The 13,517-nt window shown below is 43.0% G+C and overlaps 1 protein-coding gene across 1 annotated transcript in view; it reads left to right on the top strand.

Annotated features, from left to right (window-relative positions):
* The first annotated feature begins 839 nt into the window (after positions 1 to 839).
* rnf213b (ring finger protein 213b) overlaps positions 840 to 13,517 on the top strand; it is a 36,632-nt gene continuing 23,954 nt past the window's right edge. The window contains 24 exon segments of the mRNA XM_040135896.1: positions 840 to 995; positions 998 to 1,641; positions 1,727 to 1,882; positions 3,136 to 3,305; positions 3,406 to 3,689; positions 3,781 to 4,028; positions 4,780 to 4,986; positions 5,068 to 5,281; positions 5,381 to 5,436; positions 5,520 to 5,685; positions 5,758 to 5,907; positions 6,407 to 6,505; positions 6,643 to 6,771; positions 7,640 to 7,805; positions 7,907 to 8,074; positions 8,195 to 8,344; positions 8,486 to 9,117; positions 9,509 to 9,668; positions 9,771 to 9,988; positions 10,077 to 10,220; positions 10,359 to 10,511; positions 11,293 to 12,475; positions 12,757 to 12,941; positions 13,036 to 13,188. Coding sequence (XP_039991830.1) covers positions 840 to 995; positions 998 to 1,641; positions 1,727 to 1,882; positions 3,136 to 3,305; positions 3,406 to 3,689; positions 3,781 to 4,028; positions 4,780 to 4,986; positions 5,068 to 5,281; positions 5,381 to 5,436; positions 5,520 to 5,685; positions 5,758 to 5,907; positions 6,407 to 6,505; positions 6,643 to 6,771; positions 7,640 to 7,805; positions 7,907 to 8,074; positions 8,195 to 8,344; positions 8,486 to 9,117; positions 9,509 to 9,668; positions 9,771 to 9,988; positions 10,077 to 10,220; positions 10,359 to 10,511; positions 11,293 to 12,475; positions 12,757 to 12,941; positions 13,036 to 13,188 — 5,991 coding nt within the window.

Genomic DNA, 13,517 nt, shown 5'->3' with positions numbered 1-13,517 from the left:
AACCGCATGAAACCGCCGCGGCGCTTGTTCAGCGACGAGCTGCGAGAAATACTGGCGTCAAATGCTTGTCATGGGATTTTCTTTATTAATAATAATAATAATAATAATAATAACCTTCGTTGTGTGTCTCGAGCAAAAGTCAAATCGTCTGGAATGAGCTCAGATCTTAATGAAAATAAATGAGTGGTATTTATCTCACTTTTCTCGTGTCACTGTCACGTCGCAGTTACTTTCCAATGGAAGTTTATAGATTATCTGTGGCATGTAATGGAAATATTCTGTTGCCTCAAAAAAAAACAAAAAAAAAACCCCAACACATCTGATATTCGGTTTAAGTCATTTATCAAGCAACTGTTCCAAACATTTGGTTTTTCCAGCTGTTCAAAGGTGATGATCTGCTGCTCTTCTCTGTTTTATATTGTTGTAAATGAGGCACCTTTGGGTTTTGGACTGTTGGTTTGGACGAAGCGAGAAGTGTGGAGGCGACGCCTTGAGCTCAGGGAAGCAGAGATGGCACTTTTCATCATTTTGGAACATTTCACAGAATAAACAATTCATCGGTTACTGAAAAAAAAAAAAGATCATTCGTTTAATTGATGATAATAATTTAAAAAAAGGCGGTTGCAGCCTTACTGGTGTGGAGCAGGATCTGTAACAGACTATCTGACATAATTTGTTGTGTACAGTCACTCAGGAAGTCCCTCATGAAGATGATAAGGTGCAGTTGGAAACCAGCAGGGGCAGTTTTTCCTATTTTGCCACTTCCTTACTGACTGTAACACAACTGACTTAACTTGAATAATAAGTATCCCAGAGATTTTGAGTCATGGTGGATGTACATGCATAGATTACACTACTGTGTGTTCCAGGAACAAGGAGCGGACAGTCCCAGTAGGAACGTTCAAGAGGAAGAGGAGAGGAGAAAGAGAAATCAAAGAAGGAAAAGGAGCATCTCATGCATAAAAGGAGGGGCAGATGTGAAAAGTGAAAACGCAGGAAAAAAGACCAGATGGAGGCAGTGGAGACTGAAAGCAGCCCAGGTCAGAGCGGGCCCTTAGAAACGCAACATGTGGATCCCCAAACTGAAGGCAACCTGCCAAAAGGAGAAAACCGTGGAGAACACCACCACGAGGATGCCAAGATGGTGCAAGCTCAGACTCAAACAAGGAAACATGAAGGCACAGACAAAGTCACACAAACTCCAGGTGTTGTTCAGAGCAACGAGGAAACACTGACAGACTTCCCTGCGCCAAAGCAAGACGACCCAAACAATGAAAGGACTCCGCCTGGCACAGGCGACGCTGCAGAGACAAAGCTGAAGCAAGACGAACACACACCTGAACCCGAGCTGCAAGACGACGGCGCCGGTCAGACTCCGTCAACCAAAAGCGAAAATCCTGACCATGACGGAGAAGCACCAGATTCAGCCGAGGAGCAGAACCCTGAGACAGAGGCAAGATCTAAGGAGGAGATTCCCTCCGCAGGTGTCTCAGGTGATCCCTCAGATCCTCAAGCCCAGAAACGTGCCGAACCAACGTCTTACGCCAAAGTTGTGTCCAGAGAGGGGAAGAGTGAGAAACAGTCCGATACGGCAGCCGACAAAACAGCAGATAAAACTGCAAAAACAGCCCAAAGCACACGGTAAGTGCAAGACTGATATTAACAGGTGAATCAAATACTGAGGTTTGGCCCGTGATGGTAAATGTGTATTTTTCTGTCTCCACAGTGACGGAAGCCCAGTGAGACCTCCACCTGGAGCCCCCATGTTCACCTTTCACATCTATGCTGTGCTGGACAAAACGTTTAGATTCAGCCAGGAACACGACGTGCTTGTAATGTGTCATGAAGGAGCGTCTCTACCTCTTGAAAAGACATATTTTGTGTAAGTCTTCTTGATGTTTATGGGCTCTGGAACACAGCGCAGTCAAGACATGTTTTGTCCTAATGGCTCTGTCCTTCCGTTTGAAATGAAACGGTGAGTGTGAACTTAAAGTTCTGACGCTCAGCTTTAATTCGAGAGTTTTTACATTCACATCGGGAGTTCATGTTGCAAACAAGCCAAACGTCCATCCAGGTTGTCCGAACCGCGTTATGTGGGGCAAAGGCCACGTTCAGATGGACACCAGCACCGTGTGCAAAATTGCAACCACCTCATTCATCTGAATGAGGCCACTGTAAACTCTGATGGGCATTTTCAACGTGGGCTGTAACTTTACAATCTCCAATCTCAACTCAAGGTCCATTTAATAGATGTTCTGGAACTTTGGATCAGCAGTTGGCGTTTGCCCAGTGGTCATAGCAGGTATTCAAATTTCCATTCCAAATTTTTCGAGTGTCTTTAGCATTTCTCATCCACGTTGCCTTAAAATATAAGACTCAAAGTACATTCTTGACAGCCAGGTCAGTTGAGTATGGAAAAGAGAACATTTTAATGTAGATTTGAACGTCTGCATTTCCACGACAACCGGGCAAACTCCATCTGCTGATGACGGTCGTGTGACTTGTTCAGAAGGTCCTGAACAGCAACTCAGTGGACCATGACCTGAGAGCGTTTTGTCCACTGCTGTGTCCGAGGCCAAGAATGAACCTGGAGCCTCTGTAATCTCAGAGTCCAGCTTTGTTTTTGCTTCCAAAAAAGTTCAGCCTTTCTGTTCCAGGATCTCAGCAGCTAACTTGGTGAGTGCCTTGTCAGCGTTACTGATTGGAGTGATGGCCAAATCTACAAAATATGACTCGAAAACAGAATTATTCTTTAAAAGTGGTCATATTTAATTCTTGGTACCAGTCACTGACTGCAGAGGATTTGGTACCAAGTCTCTGATCAGTTAGATAAAGGTCTTGTACTGACTTGAGCAGTCCAGAAACTTCCACTGTTTGGTTTTAAAAAATCTCCCTCCTTGCTTCGACAGACACTCGTTCCCTATTTAGGATCATTGTCCTGGCTATGTATAGAAAGGACTACAACTGTTAAAGTTAGTACTTTCACATCATAGGTTCATTGCAAATCCGATGTGCTCAAGCACCCGCTCAAAACAATACAATTCGTACCACTGCCCTGATTTTGTCAGACTGCTGTGAGATTTTCAGCTTCAGTAAATGTATCATTATAACAAATGTTCAACATCTTATGTTTAGTGGACTAAGGCAGGAAGGCTATCTTGTAGAAGCAACTCTTTCCATTGAAGAAAGCAAACTGCGGAGAGGAGACTGGTTGGCCTATGCGTATGGTGTGAGGCAAAGACAAAAAGAGATAATAGAAATTGCCACAAGACATATTCGAATTCCTTCGAACTCCAACATTAAAGGTAAAGCAAGCAAACCATTTAGCTTCAGCATGTCAACGATCCACTGTTGGTTTCAGTCTTTTGTATAAACCGATCACATACCTGCCCGTGTTTCTTCTAGAGTTGCACCTTTATGAAGGCTTCATTAGTCGTCAGGAGGTGCAAAGTTTGTGGCAAGCTGGCCTTCACATCGTTGGCTTGGGGAAATCAAATAGTGTGGAGACTTCAGATGCCTGGCAGGCCTCAGCCAGAACTCTGCTGAACAGAATCTTCCAGAAATGGTCTCCATCGGACAAACAGAGCACTGTGAGCCTGTGTGACAACTTGATGCATTTTATGACGACTCTGGGTTCTGCACACACGAGGATGAAATACCCAGACAATTCACAGCCTCCCGTGGTCAAGGTTGGTGCAGCAAGAAGAGTAAAATTCAAAGCGTTCACGAATATATTACCTCCGATATTCCACCAATAACCAAATCTTTTATTGTTTACAGACCTTAGATCTGATTTCTGAGAGTTTGGTCCAGATCTTAAAAGGAGAGCCAAATGAGAAGTTCGCAGGAAGCTGCAGAAGCACCAGTCCTCTTATCCTGGGCCTGTCTGTTTTCATGGTTACCAGAAAGTTTAGGATCGAACTTGGAGTGAAAGGCTGGGCTGATCTATGTCTCCTGGTGTCCTCAGACACCGCCATGGAGAAGAAAAACCTGGACGCGTTGCTCAGTTCTTTCCAAAATCTACAACAGTAAGTTGTTGCAAAAGCTTTGAGTAGACAACACATACCCTTTTAATTGAGAATATGAACAAATAAAACTTCAGAAGCACGTCTCTGCTTTTTAAATACAAATAAACATAACCCAGTGTGAAAAAACACGTAGGCCGCCATCTCTGGTAACTAGTAGTTTTTTATTTGTTATTTACCAGTCGGCTTTATTTAACCCGGCGGATGTCATGTAGTCCAGATACGTGATCTGCAAGGTTCACCAGTAAAGTCATTTACCCTTTAGCTGGAATTATCAGCTGAACCAATAAAATGTCTTTCTGCAGACTGTTTCAAATGGTTTCGATGGGAAACACACAAGTGTCCCATCTCTGTTCCTGATATTTTTTTCCAACATTTAATACAGATGTATACAATGTAGATACAAAGAATTAAAAAGAATTAAAATACAAAGAATTAAAATGTTTTTAAGAGCGTTTCAAAGCATTTACCACACTGTCAAGACTATGATTCTAGTGGAGAAATACTAAATGTGTTTATTACATTTTCAGTGAATGAATTTGTTCATTCTTTGCCTAAAATCAGTAACATTCGAGGGTAAAAAAAAATCATAATCAGCCATCGAGACCCATCAGGTAAGTTGTGTGTAGCTGTGGAATGTAAACTGCTTTTAAGGTGTTTAAAATGTTTTTATCTGTATTCATCTGAGGTGCTGATGTGCGCTATGACCTTGCGTAACACTTCCTCACACGACCTCACTCTTTCTCCCCCCCAGTATAGTGTTGGGTCTGATAAACCACTGCGCCCAGCACATGGTGTCGGAGCTTGTGCTGCTCATCCCTCTGCTCCTCAGACTCAGGCAGCCAGGAGCTGATGCAACAAAAGTGGGTCCGGCTGTTGAGGAAGAAAACTGGTCAGGACTTGAGTATGTCCACTTCAGCAGGTTCAGAGAGAACATACAGTCCTACCCTGAGAGAAGAAGGCGAGTCTATCGGAAAGCGAACCTTAACTCTCTTATCCTGAAATGAGTGTGTCTGCAAAGAAGTAACTTTGTCTTCCACAGGAGCATGATGGCTTTGACCCAGTCGCACTTACCTATGGCTAAAGAGACGCCTCTTCTTCTGATGAGCTGGCTGTCTCTGGTCGCATTTGAGGATCTTCCTGAATTCTCCGATCTGACAGGAATCCATGCAGAACACGTGATCCAGAGTCTGTTGTACAGGCTCCGGGAATGTGAAGAGCTAAGGGATACCAACAGAGCCCAGGAGATTGTGAAGGTGGAAGAACCTACAGATGGCAGTATTTAACATTTAAACTGACGTTTTCTTATCTTTAAAATGACCCTTTGTGACAGTCTATGTCCTTTCTACATGCAGCATGCTCACAAAACCTTGGCTCATGTACTGCTGAAGGTAGACAAAGAGAAGGACAGGTGAGTAAGTCTGAACTGTTCTTCAGATTGTACTGATGCACTGTGGCATTGTGCTCCCTGCATCGTGCGCTTTGTGTCCGTAGAATGACCGAATCTGGAAACATCAAGCCCGCCTTCATGAGCAGCATCAGTGTGGTGAGGAGCGTGTGCAGGATTGTGCGCCTTGTCCCGTGGTTCCGCCCGGCAGTCCTGTCCTACCAGCTGGTGTTGAAACTGGCAGAGGTTTTGGATGCTGCACTGAGAAAGGAGGTAATAATCTCTTTGGTATGTGCCTTAACTGCCTCAGTGTTTCAGTCTAATTCATCGTTTTGTGTCTCTTAGTCCAAAGATGATAAGTTTGAGACCTCAGAGCAGCAGCTCTCGGAGAAGCTACATGAGGTGCAGCAGCAAATCATTGAGTGGCGAGACGAACTGCTGCAAAATCCCCTTGTGTCGCCGTTAAAAACACTCGACTGCACAAAGGAAATTGAGGTATATTTGCCAGTGGTTTATGTCTGCTCATTGTCATCATTCAGCTGCTCTTGGCTTCAGTCTTTCTCTGTTACCACTCAGCTTGTACAGCAGTTTGTAATCTATATTCAAGCCATGTCCTTTTCAGTTTGCCACTGATTTTCACCAAAAATTACCCTGATTTTTCAAAAGAAGAAGGTGTGTTTAAACTTCTTTCACACAGATTTTATGAACCCAAACAGCCAAGGTTTGTTATATTTTGTTCCCTGCTGCAAGAAGAAAATGACCGCTGCAGTTTACGGTGTACAACGTTCTCTGAGCCAGTGATTATGCACCAGACTCCCATGGAAAAAGGGGAAAAAACAATAAAAACTCTACAATGGTCCTGCTGCAAATGTTTTTACTAATGAAAATGAGAAGATAAATTGCCATATTTATTTTCTGAAGTCATACGAGTGAACCAGATTTAGCACACAGTCTGCTGGGTCTGTATATAACAATGACTGCGTTCCCTTATCAGATGTGGGATGCTCTGCTGAAAGTGGAGTTCTCCACTGAAGAAGTTTCATCCCGTTGGACTCAGAGCCTCACGAAGGACCTGAGGAAAAGGATTTCCAAGGTCGGTGATTGTGCATTGTTCAGTGTAAGATCGTCATTATTCATCTGTTTTTAGTCAGCATAGATTCTAACAGGAATCGCATGCCGGCAGGTAGATGCTCTCCTTTTACAGCACATCTGAGTTGTATTTCTTTGCAGGAGAGTGAGGAGAATAAAGTACTGGTTTGCTGCCTTGAGCCAACCTTGGCAGCTATAAGGAAAAGCCACAGTGTTCTGCAGACCTGTTTCGATGAGCTGTGTCAGTCTGCTATCAAGACAGTCTGCCAGGTACAGTACAGTACACATGATGTGTTCAGGGTGCATCCTTAGTCTTAATGTGCAAGTTTTGCCTTGAGATTAGGATGCTAAAAACCCTCCCCACACGGAGCTGCTCAAGGTTTAAGGTGGATTTTTGATTCAGGGGTCATATGATGCCCTTGATTTGTCATCAGGGGTTGTTCCTGGGGTCACAGGGCGATTCAGGTCTTATAAAAGACATAGACCCTTGTCCGGGGGACCTAATCTCTGATCAGGTTGCCAGTGTTGTCCTCTCAATCCCAAGATTCCCACAGTGCACTGTTTCACCCACATATAAATCTCTCCTGGGTACTTCCCAGTACAAACACAGTCACAGTCACCCCTTGTGGCTAGAACACTTCATGACTTCCTACTCAACACCTCGACATCACGTTTCTCTCTTCGTGAAATTCCCTCATCCAGATCTTCTGAAGAAGTTAGTTCTCAAACTGTTTTAAAATATTCTTCTTAACCAAGCAAGCGAGGTAAGAAATAAGACTAGAGCTGAATCGATTAGTCGATCCACAGAAAAATGCCCGACAAGTATCCGGATGATTAATGAATCATTCCAGTCACATTTCAAGCAAAAATAGCGAAAACAAAGCCAGTTTTTTGCAGGTTTCAGCATTGAAATACTGTATATGGTGGTTTTGAGGTTCTTTCGACAACAAAACAAAACCAAACATTTAAAGACGTCCCCTTCAGTTCAGTGAAATTTTTTGGATGTTCCATAAACTGAATGATTAATGCTGATTGTCCATCCCGTAAATCTACTACGTTGCTCTGCTCTGTACACATGACATCTACTGTACATCTGTCCTCTGTTGCTCCTCCTGAGGTTTCTTCCGCTTTCTTTTAGAGAGGGCAGGCGGGGGACCTGATGCAAAGTCTCAGCTCTAAGGTGAAAGAGCTTCCTGTTGTCATCCTGTCCGCTGTCGTGGTTGAGTCAGCAGCACGATTCAGAGACAACCCAGTGGTCAAGCTGCTCGATTCGCAGTCAGCCATGAGCCACCTACTTTTAAAAGGTACATCATTGCTTTCATTCATTTATACAATTTATTATCCGTATTTATTTCTTATTTCCTTAAGGTTATATAATGGTCACAATGTTATTGTCTTGGCCCAGGTGATTGGAAGTCGATCCGGGTGGATGATTCTGCAGGGCAGGTTGTACACAGCTGTGTGGTTGCAGTACACACTCTGGTGGAGTCTCTGCTTCAAGGACACGTGCCCCTGGGACACCTGCAGACCTGCCTGAAATATAAAGAGCAATTTAAGAAACTCTACCTGCAGTGTATGAACCTTCATAAGCTTTGACATCATAAACAGCCTTCCATGATTACTATATTCAATTTCCCTCTTAACAGAAGAAAAACTGTCTTACTTAATAACAGCTGCATTATGTCTTCAACAGACAAGAAAAATACCAAATCTGAAACCATTCCTGTTGATGCAGAGGTTGTTTTGGCTCAGAGAGAGAAGGATTTGAACTCTTTCATGCAGCGGAAGCAGCAGATAGACACAATGATAAAGATGATAGCAAAGGTTACAGAAAGCATCACAGGTGAGTTCAACTAGAAAAATAATCAAGTACCCCTTTATTAACTTGAATAATTTCAGGTGAGTGATCTTTTCCTAAGAGTTTGGTTCTGTATTTTTGTTTTACAAATTGTTTTCCTCAGTAACGTGCTCATTGTTTAACCAGTTCCTGAGATGTCGGCTCTTGAGGAGCAGCACAGCGCAGATCTCAAGACCGTGAGCCTAAACCAACTGTTGCTGGTTCAGTCCTTTGATGCTGAAGAAAAGTTGAAGAAGACGGTTCCTCCTCTGGTCCTCTGGTACAAAATCAATCTGAATGCCTCTAAAATGGCCAGTGAGATGCACAAACTGCATTCCAGCAACCTTATTCTATCCTCATGGGTCAAGGGGGCTGCAGCTCTGGCGTCAGTGAGGCAACCGTCCTTAGCTCCTGTTCCACTAACCCTAACACAGATCCGCGTAAACATCTGGGAGCCGCTACTGACAGAGTTCATTCAGCTTGGTGTCAGCATAGCAAATGCAGACATCACTGTGGAGCAGCTTGATCAGGTTTTGGTGGAGTCTGGTGACCAGGGAGACGGGAAGTTAATGAAGAAGGAGTTGAGTCTGATGTCAGAGATGTTTTCTGAGTCTGGGCGGTTCAAACCTGAGGAGAACTGGGTGGAGCTGAGGCTTGATCAGATCCAGGAGTACTCAAAACTCCACGAGGCAGCGGCTGCAGCCAGTGCGATGCTGAAAATCGCTGAAAAAATGAAACTTTCCGGGAACTTCGGGGAAATTGATGCTCTCCGGCAACTGGTAACAGTCTTGTAATCTTAAACTAAATTTAAGTCAAAGCATATACAGTGAAATTGAGTTGTATTTAGTAGTGGTCTAACTGAAAACTGCACACTCTTGCTATTGTTTTTCCTAATGCTCTCTCCTTTTAAAGTATTGACCTACATAAGAAGACACATATATTCAACATCTTTAGTATAAATAGAAAATAGAAATCAATAGCAGGAGGTGAAAAGTGGAATTTGGTGATCAAAACACTTTTAAAAGAATGTGCCTCACTTCATAATGATATTTACTTTTCAGATGTACCAGAATTTTGCCCAGCAGAAGCAAGCCCACTTTTTTTCTTAAAGGTACTTTTCTTTTTAAGAAAATGTACAATTCTTGAACTATATACTTGATCATTTGACAGGAAGAAGACACCTTTAAGCAGAGAGCCCTGGCATCCCTTACGGATGACCTGTTTCGTGCCAAACAGCAACTCTCCACAGTCACCAAACAGCACACTGTCTGTCTTGAAGAGTTTCTAGCGAGCCAAACTCTAGTCACCTGGGTCAAAGACAACCTTAAAAGTAAGGCAACTGCATAAAAAAAAATCTCCACATAAATGCAAAAACCTGAATTGTCATCTTGTAGGAGATACCCGCATGCTTACTTTCCTGTCCCCTCAACAGATATGAGCGATGTGAAGGTTTACGTCGACTTGGCTTCCATATCTGCTGGAGAGAACGACACAGAGATTGACCAGGTTGCCTGTTTCCACGATGCAGTGATGGGCTACGCACCTCTGCTCTACTCCCTCTCCCCTCAAGCTGGCTTCAAGGAGTTCATGAAGTGTGCTCGGCAGGTGTGGGACACCCAAAGTAGAGACGAGAAGCTATCAGACAAATTGGTATTTACTTCTCCATTATTTGTAGGCAACATACAAAGCAATTTTGCTGTGGGAGAGCGACAATGATGCTACTAGTTTTGTTTTTCAGAGAGAGTCTACGCGATTACTGAGCTGGCTGAAAGCCTTGAAGGAGACCCACGGCTCTGTCGAGCAGTCTTCTCTATCCCTGGCTTCCTCGATTAATTCCCATGGAGTTTATCACGTAGGATGGTCTGATGAAAACACAGAGAGGGTAAGTAGACAGTCTTCCATTAAAAGATATGTCAAACATAAGTCAACGAGATTAAGATATAGGGCCTTGCTGACTAAATTTATATAAATTATTTAACATATCAATGAGGTATCTTCTCTGATTTCCACTTGTTTGCAGAGATGTCTGCAAAACATGGTACATGTCATGGTGATAAGTGCCAGACAAGAGAAGAGCTACAAGCTTGAAGAGCTGCTGGAGCTACAGAACAAACTCATGCTCATGTCATCCAAAGGGGAGCATGGCAGAAAACAAGTCAACAGGTTCACAGAGGTCAGTGGCATCTATAAAACACTGTTCCAACTGCAATAAAAATGGCATCCAGCGGTCTGACACTGCGGTATATAAACAGCTATCTAGCTAGCTTGTTAAAAATGTTCTCATCCAACTAGGTAATGTCTTAAATAATTTATTTTCTAGAGTTCTGAAATTCCACAATAGAGAAGCACAGGATGTAGGTTTTGTGATTAATAAACTAGGTTTATAGTAACGTTATTGCCATTGTCAGCCAGTGAAGTACCATGTTGCTAGTCAGAGCAATGTGATTGAACAGAAGAAAATCTAGTTTGCCACTCTTGACATCTCACAACGCTCAACCACACAGATGACATAAAATTAAGGTATTTTAAAGCTGTGCTAACTGATGGTTTTAACTTTGTCTGTCTAGTGTTTGGTGCTGGGCAGGTAGTGTACAGTAGATGTGTCTGAGTGTGTTTGCTGAAACCAGCTGCCTTCTGCTGCTGGGTACAACGCTGTACGACAGTAGTGCTGCGAATTAACCGTTTATAAATCTGCAGTAAAACCGTAACAGTGAGCCAAAAAGCTCCAGAGATCTTAAGGGAGTGAAAGCTGGGTGACAAATATCTGTAAAAGTGAGTCACAATGACTGATACCTTTCATGTTTTTTACTGACATGTAATCATTTTATCCACTTATTATAGAAAATTTGTGGAGATTTAACCAAAAAAGGTAAAGGTTTGAGCTTTAAAGGGTCTACGTTATCTGTTGAGATTAACAGTATGATTTCCTGCACTCCTGTCCACATGCACTGTAGGTTTTTGAAGGCGTTCATAGACTTGGCAGCATCCTTCTTCAGATGCAAACGTCCGGCAATATGCTCTTCAGGGACTGGCATGCCGAGGTCCAGTGCTGTCCACAACAGCAACCATGCATCAAAGTCACCTTCTTATCCCTGAAGGGTAAAGAGATGCTATACTACGGCGAGCTGACCGAGCAGCTACAAAAGCTGGCTCACTCCATGGATCGCTGCCAAAAAGAATGGCTTTCCTTCATCAGTGACATGCGCTCCAAGTTCAGCTTGCTGAACCACTACACCTCAGAGCAGATGGTGTACCTGTGCTACTGGATACACAAAGTGTGTCAACGGCAGTTGTCAGTTCCTCAACAGTTCTGGCATTTGCTTTTTCCCATAAAGCCTCAGTGCACGCAAAATGATGTCAGAGTTGCTTACGTTCATGCAACAACTATGGCGTCAAAGCATGATGAATTAAAAGATGCTGAGTTTGATGATGAAAATCACACTGATGACATCAGGAAGCCTGATGAGGACAGTCTTGAGAACCTCGGGAGACTATTCAGGAAAGACATGCCACAGCACTTCAGAAAGTACTTGGACATCTCTACTCTGGCCCTCTTCCTCTCATGCCTCTCTGAAATGAACCAGCAAAACCTGATCAGGATATTTCCACCAATTCTCCAGGAGGGAAAACCCAATCTTTTGCTTTGTCCCAGTGCAGAAATTTTTACCATCATCCTCTCTTTTTACATGAAGAGTCCAGAGCAGCCTCTGCCATCTGCTGACGAGGTTCTAGTCTGCAGAGAAGAGACCACAGAGGAGGAGGTGGAGATCTTTCTCCGCCGAGCTCTCGGCCAATACTCCAAACAAAACTGTCAGAAGATATATTCTCTTGTCAATCCAGGGCTCCTCGGATATGATGTCAGTGTGGCCTTGGGGGACCACTTCGAGGTCCTTGAGAGAAGTGCCAGCCCACATTATCGTTTGGTAATAGTCAGTCCAGTTGAACACCAGCACAGATATGTGCCGTTTTTCTTCAGCAATGACAAAGTACAGGCTGGTATGAGTCTAACAGCAAAGGCTGCAGGGAAATACCTGCATCACCATTTCACACAAAAGACACTCCAGCAAAACACTGTCACACTGGTTTCTCCAGATCGGCTGTCGGTCTGGATGGTGTCATCTGTACGCCCTGCAGTTGGTAAGGATAACCCTAATTGGCATGCCATTATGGAAATGCTTATAGAATTGTAGCAAGAATAGAATTTGTTTGTTGTGTAAAAACTGTTAAATACAGCTATTTTGCACATTTTTGAAACTCCCATGTGTAGGATTTGAACATATATGACTTTGGCAAACCCTAGTGGTATTATAAAAAAAGAACTGTGTATCTGATCCACATTGGCCACATTTTACTGAGAATGTTCAAATTAATTTAGAAAATAATTTTCTTGACAGAATGCATCTTTTTTCTATCAATAGGGAAATCCCTTTATGTGAATCGTTTGTTTGAGAAGTTCCAGCAGATATCTCCCAGAGCAGAACACATCAGGATCAGACTGATTGAGCCATGCGTTGATATAGACTCCTTGGTTAAGAGCCTTTCAGAGAAACTGGCAACCCTGAGAGAGCAGGTCCCTGTACTCCTGCACATTGACACCGCTGGAGTAAGTATGCAAGCCCTTATCTCCACTGATAGATTGTTCTGGTGTTGTTTGTACTTGAAAGTTTGTTTTCTTTGTCACTTTTGATACCTGTCAGGTTCGTTCAGGCCTGGAGGAGCTCCTATTCCATCTGTTAGTTCTGGGGTGTTTGACCGACAGCCACGGCATGCTTTGGAGAAGGAATGTAACTCACTTGATCATTGTTGAGGTCCTGAACACATGCACATCCCCTCAAAACCAGCCAAAACAGGTAGCAATGTCTTTTTCTGATCATAACTTCTTTTCATTATGGGTTTCACCTGTCAGAAAATGCAATTTTAAAATGTCATATTGTTCTTCTGTCAGTCTTCCGACATTAAACAAGACTGGTATATTATATCTTTTTTACTATTTGAAGTCAGATCTTTCAATAACAGTATATTCTCATATTTCCTATGAAATACCCCCCATGCATAGCATCTAGAAATAAGTGGATGAAATCTGCCACAAGAGCCGTGTGCATTAGTGGTAAAAACTGATTTTTAGAAATTTTCAGAAATGGTATTACATTCTATAATAAATATATACTCACCTGCTTAT

Source organism: Xiphias gladius, chromosome 9 (genome assembly GCF_016859285.1).
Source record: "Xiphias gladius isolate SHS-SW01 ecotype Sanya breed wild chromosome 9, ASM1685928v1, whole genome shotgun sequence".
Lineage (NCBI taxonomy): Eukaryota > Metazoa > Chordata > Actinopteri > Istiophoriformes > Xiphiidae > Xiphias > Xiphias gladius.
Note: the sequence above shows the minus strand (reverse complement) of the source record. Positions and strands in the feature narration are given on the sequence as shown.